This window comes from Fragaria vesca, linkage group LG5 (genome assembly GCF_000184155.1).
Source record: "Fragaria vesca subsp. vesca linkage group LG5, FraVesHawaii_1.0, whole genome shotgun sequence".
Taxonomy (NCBI): Eukaryota; Viridiplantae; Streptophyta; class Magnoliopsida; order Rosales; family Rosaceae; genus Fragaria; species Fragaria vesca.
Genome location: NC_020495.1, coordinates 28,390,496 through 28,407,038, shown reverse-complemented (window position 1 = coordinate 28,407,038; position 16,543 = coordinate 28,390,496). Strand labels below are relative to the sequence as shown.

The window sequence follows — 16,543 nt, the reverse complement described above, 5'->3', positions numbered from 1 at the left end:
GGACTTACACTTACTCTCTCTGGATTAATTTCTCTTTCTCTTGTCTATGTTGTTCTGACTTTGTCATCGGAGATTAATAGACAGGCATCACGCCGGTGTCAAGACAACCAGTTGTTCATTGTGATAGGTCTCATGCACTATCGCTCCACGCGGTCGGCCTCATCGTCCTCGCCTTCCAGCAGTGCAGACAGAACTCATGGTCAAGAGATGAAGATCCACACCTGAGAATCAACCCCACTAAGCCTTGCATCGGATTTCAACGCATTCCTCTTTGACTTGTTGACAACGAAATTTCGCATCAACAATCGTAACAGATGAACACACACCTAAACAAAAAGGAACTTCTCGAAAACTAAACGTAGTTTGTCTTCAGTTTTCGATTCCTAATTTCCCAAATGAAAACGGGGCACCATACTATCTCAAGAACAGTTTTTGACAGACAAAACCGAAACATTCATCAGAGGTAAACTACACAAAAGTAAGTACTGAGTAGCAAGTACTGCATGTTCTGAACTGGTTAAAGTGAAAACCATTATCTACCCACCAAAAACAAGAAGATCAAGTTCAGCAACATCACGCTTCATGGCAATGTGCATCCAGCGATTAATAGAATACTGATCAATACGATAATAATTCCAACTACGAAATTTTTGAATGTTTGATGAGTTACGTAAGACAAATAACACCGAATAAGTGATGAATGAGACTCCCCCGCACATCAACCAGTGTGCTTTTACTTTGGCGCCGTAAATTCCACTGTGCTGTAAAAATCTATAATTGCACAACATCATCTCTTTCACACCAAAATCCAATCCCCATAGATTTGAGTTTCTAAAATACGAGATATGGAAAGCATACAAGTCTGAGTAGATTCATTCTGTTGTAGTGTGTGCTTTTAACTTTGAAAGCCGGAGAGTAATCGGAAAAAAACAAAAAACAAAAAAAAACTTTAGAAAGCTAGAGTTTCACACAAAACAAAAATCCCTTCAAGACATTATAATGCATACTAGATGAATTTAACTATACTAGTTCTTGAACCCCTTGGAACCATCAAAATCTCCTTATAAATCTTCTCTTTTTCATTCACATCAAGATCATCCATAGATATAGTCATCTTATTCAAAACTTGACCATACTTCAGCAAGTACTTTGCCACTTCCAACTCATTGCGGTTTCTCGTGAATCCCTCTATGGAGACAATCTTGAGGTGTAACAAACAACATTTTGGCACACAATCTGGAGGATTCCATTGATGATCTGACCCTTGTTCATTCACTGGCCCGTCATCATGATCTGACCTTTGTTCACTATCCGACCCCTCTTCATCGTCTGAGTCCTCTTCATGCTCAGAAACCTCTTCACTCTCGGAGTTTTTATCACACTGTGACCCTTCATCATGATCAGAGTGTTCTTGAAGACAACCGGCAACCTACCAATTATCTCAAATGTGAGTCAAATGTTAACTGTTAAGCACTTAAGCACTGCATTATAGTTTCATATGCTTAAGTAGAAGGGCATCTTACTTCACGTTCTAAGATGAGAGACTCCAAGATAGGTGATCTTTTGAGTAATTCTGTGAGCAACTCCCAGCAAAAGCAATCTCGAATCACCAGCTTCAATTGTCTCAAATTTTCATAAACAGGTAGAGAACCAACCTTTGTGAAATATGAAGAAATAATCAGACAGAAGGTCATACAAAAATGAAACACATGCTCATGCATAATCTCAAGTCATAATATAAAAATCAAATCATAGCATTTGGATAGAAGAGGGTATAAGAGTGCAGAATAGGGAGACAGAAGATATACCTTCCATTCATGAAGTCTATGACTCCTATTTGTTTTGTATGGATCAGGGGATATTTGAGTTAATACACTCCTATATATTCAACTTTACCTTTCCAAACCAAGAATTAGTCACCAGGAACAGAAATTTATATATGGGGAGGATGTACAGCACAGTGGATATGAAATCTACTAGGGAAAAAAAAAAAAAAATACCTTAAGAAGTGATAGCAAAGGCAACACAACAAAGTAATAGAGACATCACACAATGACAACACTCAATAGCAGAAGTTGATTTATTTCATCCTGTTACTCCCTCCATCTGTAAAGAGATTGCATCATAAGATTGATTGTTGCACACATGAGAACTCAGGCCACACTTACCCCAAAACAATGAGCTGAAAGACATAAATCTGTGACATTGGATATTCCTGCCAAAAGCGCAGTCACGCAGTAAAAACTAGGGTGTTCATTTGAGCAATGCTGAAATAGACAAATACTGCCTTTGACTAGGGATTTGGCTTTCCCCCAATAATACATTGACGAAACATCCTCTGCCAAATCAAGATATTCAAGCTTTGGGCAACTAAAAAGATAGCGATTGCCATCAGTACCATCGTTCTCAACATATATTCTTAGTATCTTCAGTGCAGGGGAAGCAATGTTTAAATTCAAGGTATCAGCACCAGATCGAATAAAACCACCCACAGTCAAATCTTCAAGTATCGGACAGTTGGAGATAACCTTGCGCATTGACGGAATAGCATCTGAATAAAATGTAAGCTGGAGGGACTTCAGATTCGGGAAACACCCTGATGTAGGAATATTGGTAATAAATTGTGATCCCAACTTCAAGGTCACCAGTGTTTTGCACATGAAGAGGCTTTTAGGCAACTCAATAAGCTCAGACCAAACTGGATGACCAGCAAGGAGACTCAGTTCAACAACGCCGCGCCTAATGGCAGTGTTGATCCAAGCAGTAATACGAGTGTGGTCCACATCATCACCCCTCAAACAAAGCCGAAATATCTTGATGTTTGATGAGTAACGGAAGAGAAGTACATAATCAACAAATGCCCAAAACTTATGAAAGTCATGAAAACATCTCTGGTCAAAGTATAGAGTAGTAACAGATGCCCATATGTTCTTCCATCTTCTAGACAGAACGCACGTCCTCACAGCATATTTTGTCTCAAGAAACGAAAGTATGTGGCAAAGAAGTGCATCTGGTAACCCACTGATCCTATCTCGAACTCTCATCCGCCGCTTTGACTTCAAATTCATTTGTCCTGATGCCAAAACATAAGGTCACATTGCATAGCACACAGTAGTAAGTTCGGTAGCTCTAAGCTTTAACATGTAAAATTACAATGTAATCATAACAGATGAACACACATTCCAACGAAAAGGGAACTCCTCGAAAACTAAATGCACTTTTTCATCCATTTCATTTCCAAATTTCCCAAATGAAAAATGGGCACCATACTCTTGTCTCAAGATTCAGAAACAGTTTTTGACAAACAAAACCGAAACTTAAATATGTATATTTTCTTTAGCAATAGAAATCATACATTCATCAGAGGTAAACAACACAAAACGTAAGTACTGCATGTTCTGAACTGGTTAAAGTGAAAATCAGTATCTACCCATCAAAGAAAAAATTACATGCAATTTGTGTTCCTACTTTGCTTAATGTCATGGCAAACAAACAAAACATAAGGAAGAAAAGTACCTTGTGAGGTCATCCAGAAAAATAACAGTGTCAGTGAACAGTTGGGTCAGACCGGCTGTGCAGATAAGAAAACAAACGGAGGAGAGAAAGCCTAAATAAAGTGAGGAACAGGAGAAGAAGAAGAGGGTGCCTTCACGCCCTTCAATGCAACTTTCATGGTTTGTTTTGGGCTTGAGCTTGGGCTTTTGGAGTTGGGCTACTTGTTATTACTGTGATGTGGACTTGTGGGTATGATTTAAATCTGCTCAGTTCCCCAACTATTTGCCTCTTGTTTGTTTCTATGACTCTTTCATGGAACTACGGAAGAGGGCATTGGATTAGCTACAATGGCAAGCTTGATGTCAAACCAAGATGGAAGGCGGGTTCGGTTCCTTAAACAAGTTGATTAGCATCTTTGGACTTAGAGAATTCAAATCAACCAAACCAAATGACAATCCATACATGAAAATGAGTTTAAGTAACACCACTGGATCAATACTCGTTAACAGAAGTTAAAGAGGACTGATACAAGCGACTCACAAAGAAGATGCTTACCACTGTAAGAACATAATCAATCTCAAAGCAACACTTTCGAATATAGTCTATTCAAAACCAGAAGTTTCATCTCAGACAAAATCAACCGTGCAAGCCTCTGAAACCCTTGGAACCTATAGAAGCTCTAAGGCGACTTAGAAAAGCAGACGATTTTCAATTTTTTTTAGGGTTACCACGCTTTCCCTATTTATGCAACTGCGAATTTTGTAGGTGATGTTTTTGTCCTCTCAAAGTTTATTTCTAAAGAATGCATTACGAATTTCGTAGACAAAAAGACAAGCAAATCTTGTTGACCATTGGATAGAGACAATAAAACAATCATAGGATTTGAAGAATAGTTGAAAATTTTCCAATGTTTTAGAGTGTATCATCGATTATTAAAAACAAAATCTTTAAGAACTGTCCAAAAAGCTGCACTGCAAAGTGTCGGTTCATCTAGGATGAAAAGGTTCTTTCCTACTACGACCAGGAAAACTAGCCCTTGGTTTTGGTTACAGTGCCATTGTGCTTTTGTCTATTAGCCTTTCTATTTTGTTAAGATTGTGGAGTTTATGGACTTGAACAATTTATCGGAGTGTATTACTAGCTATCTGATGGACGCATGGAATCAGAATCGAGTTCCCAAGGGAATTGGTAAGAAATTTTAGTCGTTGGAAAGCCAAAGAGCATAGATACATCCTCAATCATCAATGGGGAATACGGGATGTTATTACAACGTCAAAAGCAGAATCCTCTCAAGGCCAACAATTGCAAGTAGAAAATAAAATCCAAATTTTTCATCTTAGATAAACTCGACTATACAAGCCTTGGAAACCCTTGGAACCGTCAAAAGTTCCTCATATAAGGCCTGAATTTCTTCACACGTAGGAGCTTTGGAAACTGTCAACTTCTCTAAAACTGCACCATTCCTAAGGAAATATTTTGCCACTTCAATTGCATCCACCTGTCCCTTGAATCCCTCGATGGCAACAGTCTTGAGGTGTGACACTAAACAAATAGGCACAACCTGCGGGGGAAGCCATTGAGGCTTTGGGGGTTCTTCCGGTTCTGAGTCATACTCCGAGTCATCATCAAACGAGTCATCATCATCGCAACTTGTGAGCTGTCCATATGCAAAAGATTTTAATGAAAATAATCGAGTAAAACAACTGCATTTGGTTTCATGCATCACAACAGAAACACATCTTACACTATGCTCTAAGACAAGATGCTCCACATGAGGTGATCTCTCAAGTATCTGTGTTAGCAATTCCCAGGGAAAGCATTCAAGAAGAACCAACTTCAGTTTGGTAAGATTATTAAAAGCAGGCAGACAACCAACCTTCACCGAAAGATTAAGTATCAATCAACCAGAACCTAATGCAAATACTAAACATGTACTCATGAAGCATAACTAAAATTGATAGCAATATGAGTTGTACTTGCCTTAAAACGATGAATTGAGAGAGACAGATACTTCATATTGGATACACCTGCCAGGAGTCCAGATACGCGAGTAGGAAAGTCGGGATCTACACTTGACATTGGATCACAGAGATCAAGAATAGCTCTTACCAGGGAATTTCCACAGCTCAAAAAATAATTTGACAAGAAATCCTCCGTGAGATCAAGGTATTCAAGCATCGGGACATCAACAAAAAAGTTGGACGCCTCACGGTCATCATTGCTGCCAAAGTTCATTCTTAGAATCTTCAGTATAGGCGCCGAAATGTTGACATTCAGAACAATATCTGCTTGAAGACAACCCTGTATAGTCAACTCTTCAAGTACGGGACACTTTGTAAATAGCTTCAACATTGAGTCATTATCTTTAGGCAGATGAACTGTAACAAGTAGACATTTCAGACTTGGGAAACACCCTGAGGCAGGAGTGTTGGTGATAAAAGGTGACAGTAGCTTCAAAACTGTCAGTGTTTTGCACACAAAAAGGCTGCTAGGCAACTCAAAAATTTGGCTTCCATGTGACGCAACACGGAGATCAAGTTCAACAACATTATGTCTAATGGCAGTAAGAATCCAACCACAAATACGAGAGTAATCCTCAGCCGCGGAGCAGTGAAGAAGAAATTTTTGAATGTCTGATGAGCTGCGGAAGAAGAGTACACGCTCAACAAACGTCGAAAAACTGGCAGAGTCATTGAAATCTCTATCATTGAAGTCTAGATTGGGAACAGAAACCCAAATGTTCTTCCATCTTGGTGACAAAATGCCAGTCCTCACAGCATGTTTTGTTTGAAGGGAAGAAATTATGTGACACAAAATGGCATCCGGTAATGCACTGATCCTATCTTTAACTTTGAATCCTGCTTGATGCTTTGACGTCGAATCCATTTCTATCCTGAATTCCTGATACTGAATAACACTGAAACTGCACATAGCCCTTTCAACTTTGATAGCTTAAGAAGCTTTCTTTGTTTAAGAATTACATGAAACTGAAGAAGAGGAAGATGTACTACAACAAAACTTGGAGAAAAGAGATTTACGTACACTAATGATTTCTCAGGGAATTGGCAACTAATTATATACGGATTTAGCATTCCCTTGAATAACTTATTCATCATCATAAACAAATGAGCATCGATCACATTCTACTTTCTTGAGGAAAGTTATTCAATGGACACAAACAAAACCAAGAACTAGAAAAAAGAACAGCCTATGAAAATTACACATTGATTTTTCCTAATAAGCTCACATTGGTCTCCATGGATGAATAAAGATTAGGTTTTTGTTTACAGGATGAAGGATTACGATTTTTCCAATTATGACTTGCACTTTCTGTTGCAGTTTTACTTTTCTATCAGTTTAAAGGTAGCAAAACATATCGTGAGGAAGAAAAGGTACCTTATGAGAGCTTCTATTGTGGCCCAGAAAAATGCAAGTACTGAGTTCTAATGGTTTGATATCTTGCAAAGAAAATGAGAACTAGGTGAGCCACCATCTCTTCATCTGCAACTCTGAAATATGAACCTTTCACATTCGTTTCGAGTCGTAACGATATGTGTAATTTTGTTAAGATAATTGTGGCAAAATCATGATTATGGTGATGTCTTAAACGGTATATAGAATTAAATTTCATTCCCATAGGATAGGCTAGTTAACCAAACATGGGATGAAAATGAAATTGATCATTCAACCAAAAGTAGAATATATTATATTTCAACTCTCATTCCTATTTCATTGCTCACACCAGGCACAAATACAGTATCCCATTAGTTTCAGAGCTCAATGCTCCTATAAAATCCCTTCTTGGCCAAACGAAAAAAAATAGTTCAATGATACGAATTTTTTTTTTTTTGAGAGAATAAAATTACTTCATTGATCAAGGATCATTACATTCGGATGATATAAGCTCCTCAACAGACTGAGGAGGTACAGGTGAAAAACCTACATTAGTTCTACTCTGTATAGCCATCTGCGCTAAGGCATGTGCCACTCTATTAGAATTCCTTCTGACAAAGCTAAGTCTTGGAGAGGATGCAAGTAATAAGCTATCCTTGAGATCATGCAGAAGGAAACCTAACTCTGAGCCATCCAAAGACCCCGTGTGGACAGCATCCACCAAAACCTGACAATCTGTTTCCACCAAAAGAGGTTATGTTCTCTGGCCAACCGGACACCTTCCAAGAGAGCCAGAAGTTCTCCATGGCTTGGAGAGTTTGACTGATAAAGGAAGATGGAGAAAACACCAAGACAACTCCCTGTATCATCTCTAAAAACTCCACCGAGACCAGTATTATTATCTATATGATGGAAAGAAGCATCTAAAAACTCCACCGAGACCAGTTAACATAACCTGTAGGGGGTCGCTGCCAATGTGCCACTGAAGGTTGTCTTGGCAGCCTTGTCGACGAATGGGTAGCCTTGAATTCTTCCCACCATCCCAAAGTAATAGGAACTACTTCAGACGCTTGTTTTACCACATTTTCCCAAACTTTTGCGTTTCGATTACGCCAAATAGCCCACATAATCATCATCAAGGTATCAAAAGAGTTTTGGTGTATAGAGGAGTAAGCCACTAACCAGTCATAAACAGATGAGGCTTGCTGCATCTGCAGGATCGCTGCCACTTGTAGAAAAGAGGTTGCATGATCACAATCACTAAGTGTGTGAATAGGTGATTCTACTTCTTCCTCACAAGAAGGACTCTGGGTATCAATATCAATACCACGTTCACTGAGTCGACTTCTTGTAGGTAGAATATTAGAAGCAGCTTTCCATACACATATTTTAACTTTCTCTGGGACTTGGGCGGTCCATAACTTATTCCATAGAGTGGAACTAGGATTAGGAACCGTTGAATGCTCATCCAAACCTCGACGCCTAGCTAGATGATAGGCTGTACGGACGGTGAACTTTCCTTTCTTTTCCTCTCCCCAAATCCATCTATCTTGGTACCCCCGATTACTAACTGGTAGAGCCAGGATCTTTTGATCAATCTGAACAGGGAATAACTCAGTAAGTAGTGGGATGTTCCACATACCTGGATTGCAAAAAAGGTCCGCCACTATGGTAGCTTTGTTAGACAAATAGGGCTTCAAATCCACATCTTTTAACCATGGATCATACCAAATACTTGTTCGTTGTCCATCTCCAATCTGTCTTCGTTGTTCAATGATACGAACTTAACACACTTTTTCCATTGCAAATTAGAGTATCCAGAGTCAAGAAGCTATACAGATAGTTATACAATGGAAAACAATCAACCGCAAATAGATTTAACTTCAACATGCCAATACTGAATTACTGATGATATACATCTGTCACTATGAAATTGATCTAGAAAGAAGCAAGATTTGTTTCTCTTATGTCATAGAATTCAACTTGACGAGTCTCTGAACCCCACTAAAACATTGAGATCGAATTGCTTGTGTAACTCTTCTTTCATGCACAAATGATCTTTATAGTGAATAGTCTTGATCTCCTCAACTTTTCCACATCCATCTCATCAACTTTCCCCTCGAATCTCCCTATAGAGATAGTCTTGATGAGTTGTGACATCAAGCATACAGGCACGAACTGTGGTGGAGTCCATCATTGACCTGAGGATTCTCCACACTTGCATTCCTGGAATTTTTTGGACTAATTAAGAATCATAAAGAGCTCGAAGCAATTGGTATCATGTAGCATAAGTTACAACTCAGTTTACATTAAGGTCCAAGACATGATTTTCCAGATTATGCAATCTCTTCGGGAACTCTTTCAGCAATTCCCAGTAATAGCAATTTTAAAGAATTAACTCCAATCTGCTCAACTTGTCAAAAATAGGCAGACAACATTCCTACAGCAGAGAAATTTTACTGACCAGAATAATCTTATGCAGGAATTGCACATTTTCTCAGTTATGCAGAATACAAATCTTAATTGCCACATTCGAACAAACACTTTGTTGGCAACTCTTTTATTGTTATTATTTTAGATAGACTTTGTTAGGTACAAAGAAAGAATGATAAGACCAAGACACAAAGTATAGGAACCAATCCTAAACCCTAAACCCTGGAAGGAGAGGTGCATAAACCAGATGAGGTTCATGTTTAGAGTTTTGGTTGCTGAGAAACAACAGCCTCATTTCACCATTTCTGCAACTCTGAACTGAGCTTTCTCAAAGTCTGAAGATGAGGTCTTTGACTAACTGAAACCTGTGGGTGAAAAGAAGATATCTTTCCTGCCTTTAAATTAGTTTCAATTTTTATTCTCTTTAGGCCTTGTGAGTGACCGGGCTTCCTTGTTTGCTTTTAGCTTTTGAACAGAATCTTAGGGAGAACAGAATCTTCCAATAAATTGTGATCTCGCACTTAAGAAAACTCATAAATCGGAGATAAATTTAAGGGAGAAACACGAATGACATCATTTCAACCACATACGTCATCGTAAAAAGACAAAAAAAATTCAACCACATATCATAATAATCAAATTGCTCAAGTATTACAAAGGAGAGAACACAAAAAGATTCAAGTTCGATCAACACAATACACCTATGTGACAATCCTAGCTAAAACCAAGAACGCGTACCTAATGAAAAGCGTTCATCTTTTTGGTCTCCGTAAAATTCAACTTGACAGGTCTTTGAACCCCATCTGCACATTGACAATTCCTTGTAGATCTCCTCCTTTGTATGTGAAAGATCCTTGCTATATAAAGTCAGATTCTTCAAAACTTCACCATTCGTTAATAGATACTTTGCTGCATCCATCTCATCCAGTTTTCCTTTGATTCCCCTTATAGAGACAGTCTTGAGGTGTGTCAACAAACAGATAGGTACCGTATCTGGTGGACTCCATTGATGATTTGAAGATGCTCCAGGGCACTTGAAGTCCTGAGGAGCGTTTAGAGACAATGGATCAGATAAGAATCATTGACAGCTACATGTAATAGGTATTTTTTATATATATGAAGTTACATCTTACTTTCAGCTCTAAAACAAGATATTCCAGTTTAGGTGATCTCCTGAAAAGCTCTTTTAGCAGTTCCCAGTAATAGCAACTGTAAAGAGCAAGCTCCAATCGGCTCAACTTATCAAAGACAGGAAGACAACAACCCTTCATGAGAGAAACCATATTGATCATGCAAAAAGAAGCAGAAACTGAGTATTATTCGTAATTGTACTATTCAATCGTTAAGTGCCAAATGGAAAGATAGGCTTTCAGTAGCAAACATCATGTTTAGTATAACGAAAGACTAATAAGAATTTAAGAATAAAAAACACAGCAGTTTATAAAAAAAAAATTGACAATTGTTTAGTCAGTTTTATGGCAATGAAATTGATGTGCCTCATGCCTCACCATTGTTCTCAGTTTATTTCCTATATTCCTCTCCACCAAATATATTATAAGGAAGAACTCGGGTATACTTACTTTCAAACAATGTGCTGAAAGAGACAAGTATCTAACATTTGAAATGACTGCCAAAAGCGCAGTTCCACGGATAACAAAAAGACGATCTTCACGTTCAAAATGGTCTTGTAGAGAAATAGTAACTCTGACTAGAGATTTTGCATTCTCCAAATAACAATCAGTTGAAGGGTACTGTCTGAGATGAAAAGTTTCAAGCTTTGGGGCAACAACATGAAAGTTGCACCTCTCATAATCATTATAAGTCGTCCAATGTATTTCCAGTGTCTTCAGTTCAGGTGCAGATACAGTGATATTCAAAACGACCTCATCTCCATAATGCCCATGACTTCCGTATATGGTCAAATCTTCCAGCACAGGGCAGCAAGATAAAAACTTCTCCATTGACTTATTGATAGGACGATCAATATGAACATAGAGAGACTTGAGATTCGGAAAACACCCTGATGCGGGAGCATTAATAATAAAATTTGACCACAAGTGCAAAACCCTCAAAGTTTTAGATGTGAAAACACTCTGAGGCAACTCAAAGATCTGAGGTTGGTCATCAAGTCCAGAATACTCAACAGAAAGATCAAGTTCAGCAACATTGCGCCTAATGGCAGCTCCAATCCAACCACAAACACGATCAAAATCCCCAACACTAATGGAGTGGAGACGAAACTTATGAATGTCTGTTGAGTCACGGAAGAAGAGTACATTGTCAATAAACCTTGAAAAAGGAATAGTTTCAGGGTTCTCATGGTCGCAGAAGTCTAGACTCGGAACAGAGGCCCAAATCTTCTTCCATCTTCTAGACAAAAAGATAGTCGTCACAACATCTTCAGTTGTAAGGAACGAAAGAATGTGATAAAGGATTGCATCTGGTAATGCACTTATCCTGTCTTTGTTAACTCTTTTTGCTTCAACCTCTGACATCAAATCCTGTACCAATATGCCTTGTTAACAACTTACCCAACTAATACAGCATTGTGTTTTAGTAGCTAAGTAGTTCTAAACGATAATTTCTAAACCAGTACAAAAGTAACAAACTTTGCAGCAAAAAGGAAGTTTGTATCTGTAGTATAAGTGAATCTCAGCTTACATTAAGTTGCAGGACAAGATTTTCCAGACTAGGCAATCTCTTAAGCAACTCTTTCAGCAATTCCCAGTAATAAAAATTGTAAAGAATCAACTCCAATACTCTCAACTTGTCAAAAGTAGACAGACAACATTTCAAGTCCCATAATTTCCCCAAATGAATTGAAAAAAGTTACAAACTGTGCATTTACCAATCAAATCAGTGTATGCCCATTTATATTTGCATAAGCTTAAGCACGAAATTCTACTCTATAAATGTAACAAATCCATGAAAATATAAACTGTATTCTTCAACTTTTCTGGGTAATCAAACAGATGTAAGGAAGCCAAAGAGTTATGAAGACAAGCACCTGATATTAGTGAATACTGAACGCTCTGAAATTGAGAACCAAAATAGCGCTAACGATGGCGTTTCACCATTCCTGCCACTTCTGCAACCCTCAAGCCTGAATAAGTGAATAGGAGGGATTTGACTAGCTCATCAGTGAAAACTGAAAACTCAAAAATGATCTTTTAGACTTTTATGTTATTAGTTGGGCCTTGTAAGTTACTGGGCTTCTGTGTTAACTTTTAGCTTTTGTGGTCTGTTTAAGAATTCCCAAGAAATTGCAAGCTCGCTCTTGGGGAAACTCATGAAAAGGAGACAAGTTTTATGAAATGAACGATGAACGGATCGTGAAGAAATTATCTTAGAAACACACAAGAGTTCACTGAGATTGAATCAACTACATACATTTTCCATTTCAAAATACCCTCAAATTCCTCCGAAATTATAAAGTAGAGAGCAAGCAACTACAAATTGATTCAACTTCTATCGACGCGAGAGACCTGTGACCCAAGAACGCATACCTAAACATGAAAAGCCATCATCCTTATGGTCAGGGTAAAATTCAACTTGACAATTCTTTGAACCCATTGGCACATTGACAATTCCTTGTATAATTCCTCTTTGGTACGCAAAAGATCCTTAGTATGAAAAGTCATCATCTTCAAAATGTCACCGTTCTTTAACAAATACTTAGCCATATCCATCTCATCTAGTTTTCCCTTGAATCCCCTTATAGAGACTGTCTTGATCTTTGTCAATAAACATTTAGGTACCGACTCTGGTGGACTCCACTCATGATCTGAAGATGCTCCAGGGCACATGAAATCCTGAGTGTTTATGACAAGGGATGAAATAAGAATCATTAACAGCTGCATGTAATCGATATTATATACATGAAGTTGAAATGTATCTGACTTTCAGCTCTATGACAAGAAATTCCAGTTTAGGTGATCTCCTGAGGAGCTCTTTTAGCAGTTCCCAGTAATAGCAATTGTAAAGAACAAGCTCCAACCGGCTCAATTTATCAAAGAAGGGAACACAACAACCCTACATGAGAGAAATCATATTGATCATTCAAAAAGAAGCAGAAACTAAGTATTCTTTCCAATTATGTGCTATTCAATGATTAAGTGCCAAATGGAAAGATAGGCTTTCAGTAGCATACACTGTTTGGTATGAGGAAAATGTTTATCAAACCAACATCTAAAAAAGGTTTAATTAGTTTTATGACTATTAAAATGATGTGCCTCATGCCTCACCGGTCACCATTCTTGTCTTTTAAGTATGGAACATATAGCTTTATTTACTATATCGTAAAGAAGAACTCGAGGGAAACTTACTTTCAAACAATGTGCTGAAAGAGACAAGTATATAACATTGGAAATTACTGCCAAAAGCGCAGTTCCATGGATAAAAAATAGACAATCTTCACCTGCAAAATGGTCTTGTAGATCAATAGTAACTCTGACTAGAGATTTCACATTCTCTAAATAACAATCAGTTGAAGGATCCTGAGAGAGATGAAAATTTTCAAGCTTTGGGGCAGCAATACGAAAGTTGCACTTCTCATAATGTTTATGTGTATACAAATCTACTTTCAGTGTCTTCAGTTCAGGTGCAGATACAGTGAAATTCAAAACGGCCTCATCTCCATACATCCCATCATTTCCATGTATGCACAAATCTTCCAGCACAGGGCAGCTAGAAAAAAGCTTCTCCATTGAGTTAGTGACAGGACGATCAATAAAAACAAAGAGAGACTTGAGATTCGAAAAACACCCTGATGCAGGAGCATCAATAGTAAAACTTGACCACAAGTGCAGGACCCTCAAAGTTTTAGATGTGAAAACACTCTGAGGCAACTCAAAGATCTGAGGTTCGTTATCATCTCCATAATACTCAACAGAAGGATTAAGTTCAGCAACATTGCGCCTAATGGCAGCACCAATCCAACCACAAACACGATCAAAATCCTCAACACTAGTGGAGTGGAGACGAAACTTCTGAATGTCTGTTGAGTCACGGAAGAAGAGTACATTATCAATAAACCTCGAAAAAGAAATAGTATCAGGATTCTCTTCATCGCAAAAGTCTAGACTCGGAACAGAGGCCCAAATGTTCTTCCATCTTCTAGACAGAAAAATGGTCATCACAATATCTTCGGTTTTAAGGAACGAAAGGATGTGATAAAGGATTGCATCTGGTAATGCACTTATCCTATCTCTGTTAACTCTTTTTGCTTGAACCTCTGCCATCAAATCCTGTACCAATATGCTTTGTTAACAACTTACTCAATCAATAGTGACTTTGTATTCTTTCATATAGCATTGTGTTTAAGTAGCTGAGCAGTTCTAACTTCTAATTCATAATTTCTAAACCAGTACAAAAGTAACAAACTTTGCAGTTAAAAGTACAATCTTTGGTTACCCATTTATCCAGAAGTTAGATAAATTGACTTAGAAGTTTCTGTTACCCAATTACATATCAGTGTTCTTGGTAAGCAAATTTAAGGAAGACATGGAGTTATGAAAACAAGTACCTGATAATTTAGCCCGGGAAGAATAAGTGATGAGTAATGAAAGTTCTGACTGGGCGGTGAGAAAGAACACTGGCTCTATGAAAATAAGAATCGACTGGCAATTGCTAAACGACGGCGTTTTACCATGTCTGCAACTCTGGTGAAGCTACCGCAGATGTAAATGAGGGTTTCTGAGTTCTGAGTTCTGAGTAAAGGAAGATAAGCCGTCTCTTTGGGCATTATGGGTTACTGGGCTTCCAGTTGGGTCTGTATAACAGAAAACAACTCAACCTAAAAATAGTTCAATTTCAATGACAATCTTTTTTATGAGCCCATTTCAAGATAAGGTAAATTCTTTTATACCCAAATGCACAAATTTTTACTAAAGTCTTAACAAACTATATTATTTTAAGACTATTTTACCCTCACCTCTTAAATATACATAAAGAGAGAAAATGCAAGAGAGAAAAGACTTTGTCGGAGTCTCACCATTCTCCAGTCACCGGTCGTCGGATTCCGGTCACTAGTTGCCAGATTTTTCCGGCAGCCGGATTCCGGTCACCGGTTGCCGGATTTTTCCGGTTGTCGGATTTTTTCTGGTCGTCGGATTCTCGTCACCAACCCCTAGTAACTCAGATTTTCTCCGGTTGCCGGATTTCGGTAACCAATAACTCGGTTACTGACCCCTAGTAACTCAGTTATTAATCCCCAATAATCAGTTACTGACCCCTTGTAACTCAGTTACTGATCCTCAATAATCAGTTACTGACCCCAGTAACTCAGTTACTGAGCCCCAATAATCAGTTACTGACCCCCAATAATCTACTTATTTCAGCTTAATGTAATAGAAAAGAAGAAATATCAGAAAATAATCAAGTTATTGACCCTAATAATGAAATTACTGACCTCCAATAACTTGGTTACTGACCCTAATAATAGTTACTGACCCCGAGTAATCACCCCCAAATTGATATTTTCATATAAATAAGGCTCTAAATGCAAACAATTTCATCCAAATAAACAAAACATAAGTACATAAAATGCACACACGCAACGAAATTTTTTGCTCTCGTCGAAAAAAAAAAATACTGTGGGCACCCAACCGGAACTTCGTCCAGCATACTCAATCTTTAAGTTTGGCACTGCTTGATTCTCAGATCTTCCTCTCTATGGCTCACCAACGAAGCTTGACCAATCGCCTTAAATTTCGACACACCAATCAGATCTCGACCAGCCAATCATTGAAGTCCTTCATCACCTTGCGTCTGCTTGATCTTAGACGACGAGGTTTTTTCCAAGAAGACAACCAGATCTGGAGGTTACAACGGAGGAGGCGGCCAAACAAGTTGGGGTCACGGCAGAGGACACCAAATGGTGAAGACGACGATGTCTCCATCTTCTCGACCGGAGTTGATAGCGGTGGTTACCGGAGACGAGAAAGACATAGATAGGAGCGCCGATCTGGTAGAGGCGGAGCCGTGGGTGTGCGCCTCTCATCGTCGGTCAGTGATGGCGTCGTTGCTAACATCGCTGGAGAGAGAGAGAGAGAGAGAGAGAGAGAGAGAGAGAGAGAGAGAGAGAGAGAGAGAGAGAGAGAGAGAGTAGTAGTAGTAGTAGTAGTAGTAGTAGTAGTAGTAGTAGTAGTAGTAGTAGTAGTAGTAGTAGTAGTAGTAGTAGTAGTAGTAGTAGTAGTAGTAGTAGTAGTAGTAGTACGTAGTA

The 16,543-nt window shown here is 38.4% G+C and overlaps 4 protein-coding genes across 4 annotated transcripts; all 4 read right to left on the bottom strand.

The window, feature by feature from the left end:
• Positions 1–1,006: 1,006 nt before the first annotated feature.
• On the bottom strand, positions 1,007–2,207 carry LOC101290775 (putative F-box protein At3g58960-like). Its single transcript, XM_004301923.1, has 2 exons — positions 1,524–2,207; positions 1,007–1,429 (listed from the first exon to the last, which is right to left on the bottom strand). The coding sequence occupies exons 1-2, from the start codon at positions 1,719–1,721 to the stop codon at positions 1,007–1,009; spliced, it is 621 nt and encodes a 206-aa protein (XP_004301971.1). The 5' UTR covers positions 1,722–2,207.
• On the bottom strand, positions 2,154–3,068 carry LOC101315250 (F-box/FBD/LRR-repeat protein At1g16930-like). Its single transcript, XM_004301922.1, has one exon. The coding sequence runs from the start codon at positions 3,066–3,068 to the stop codon at positions 2,154–2,156; it is 915 nt and encodes a 304-aa protein (XP_004301970.1).
• Positions 3,069–4,831: 1,763 nt separating this feature from the next.
• LOC101314962 (F-box/LRR-repeat protein 13-like) lies at positions 4,832–6,381 on the bottom strand. The gene is made up of 3 exons (XM_004301921.1): positions 5,476–6,381; positions 5,240–5,371; positions 4,832–5,152 (listed from the first exon to the last, which is right to left on the bottom strand). The coding sequence occupies exons 1-3, from the start codon at positions 6,379–6,381 to the stop codon at positions 4,832–4,834; spliced, it is 1,359 nt and encodes a 452-aa protein (XP_004301969.1).
• A 2,614-nt stretch (positions 6,382–8,995) lies between these two features.
• Positions 8,996–14,956, bottom strand: LOC101314672. Its single transcript, XM_004301920.1, has 8 exons — positions 14,846–14,956; positions 13,647–14,567; positions 13,222–13,353; positions 12,891–13,133; positions 10,902–11,822; positions 10,455–10,586; positions 10,060–10,363; positions 8,996–9,114 (listed from the first exon to the last, which is right to left on the bottom strand). Exons 2-8 carry the CDS (start codon positions 14,559–14,561, stop codon positions 8,996–8,998), a joined length of 2,766 nt encoding a protein of 921 aa, XP_004301968.1. The 5' UTR covers positions 14,562–14,567; positions 14,846–14,956.
• Between the last annotated feature and the right edge of the window lie 1,587 nt (positions 14,957–16,543).

Excerpts from the sequence above, each read along its gene's own strand:
- LOC101315250 (XM_004301922.1), bottom strand. The coding sequence starts at position 3,068 with ATGAATTTGAAGTCAAAGCGGCGGATGAGAGTTCGAGATAGGATCAGT.
- LOC101290775 (XM_004301923.1), bottom strand. The coding sequence starts at position 1,721 with ATGCATGAGCATGTGTTTCATTTTTGTATGACCTTCTGTCTGATTATT. Across the intron at positions 1,430-1,523 it reads CTCTCATCTTAGAACGTGAA|GTTGCCGGTTGTCTTCAAGA; the intron begins GTAAGATGCCCT and ends GATAATTGGTAG.
- LOC101314672 (XM_004301920.1), bottom strand. The coding sequence starts at position 14,561 with ATGGCAGAGGTTCAAGCAAAAAGAGTTAACAGAGATAGGATAAGTGCA. Across the intron at positions 13,354-13,646 it reads TTTCAGCACATTGTTTGAAA|GGTTGTTGTGTTCCCTTCTT; the intron begins GTAAGTTTCCCT and ends TCTCTCATGTAG. Across the intron at positions 9,115-10,059 it reads AGATGAACGCTTTTCATTAG|GAATGCAAGTGTGGAGAATC; the intron begins GTACGCGTTCTT and ends AAAAAATTCCAG.
- LOC101314962 (XM_004301921.1), bottom strand. The coding sequence starts at position 6,381 with ATGGATTCGACGTCAAAGCATCAAGCAGGATTCAAAGTTAAAGATAGG. Across the intron at positions 5,372-5,475 it reads TCTCAATTCATCGTTTTAAG|GTTGGTTGTCTGCCTGCTTT; the intron begins GCAAGTACAACT and ends CTTTCGGTGAAG. Across the intron at positions 5,153-5,239 it reads ATCTTGTCTTAGAGCATAGT|CTCACAAGTTGCGATGATGA; the intron begins GTAAGATGTGTT and ends GCATATGGACAG.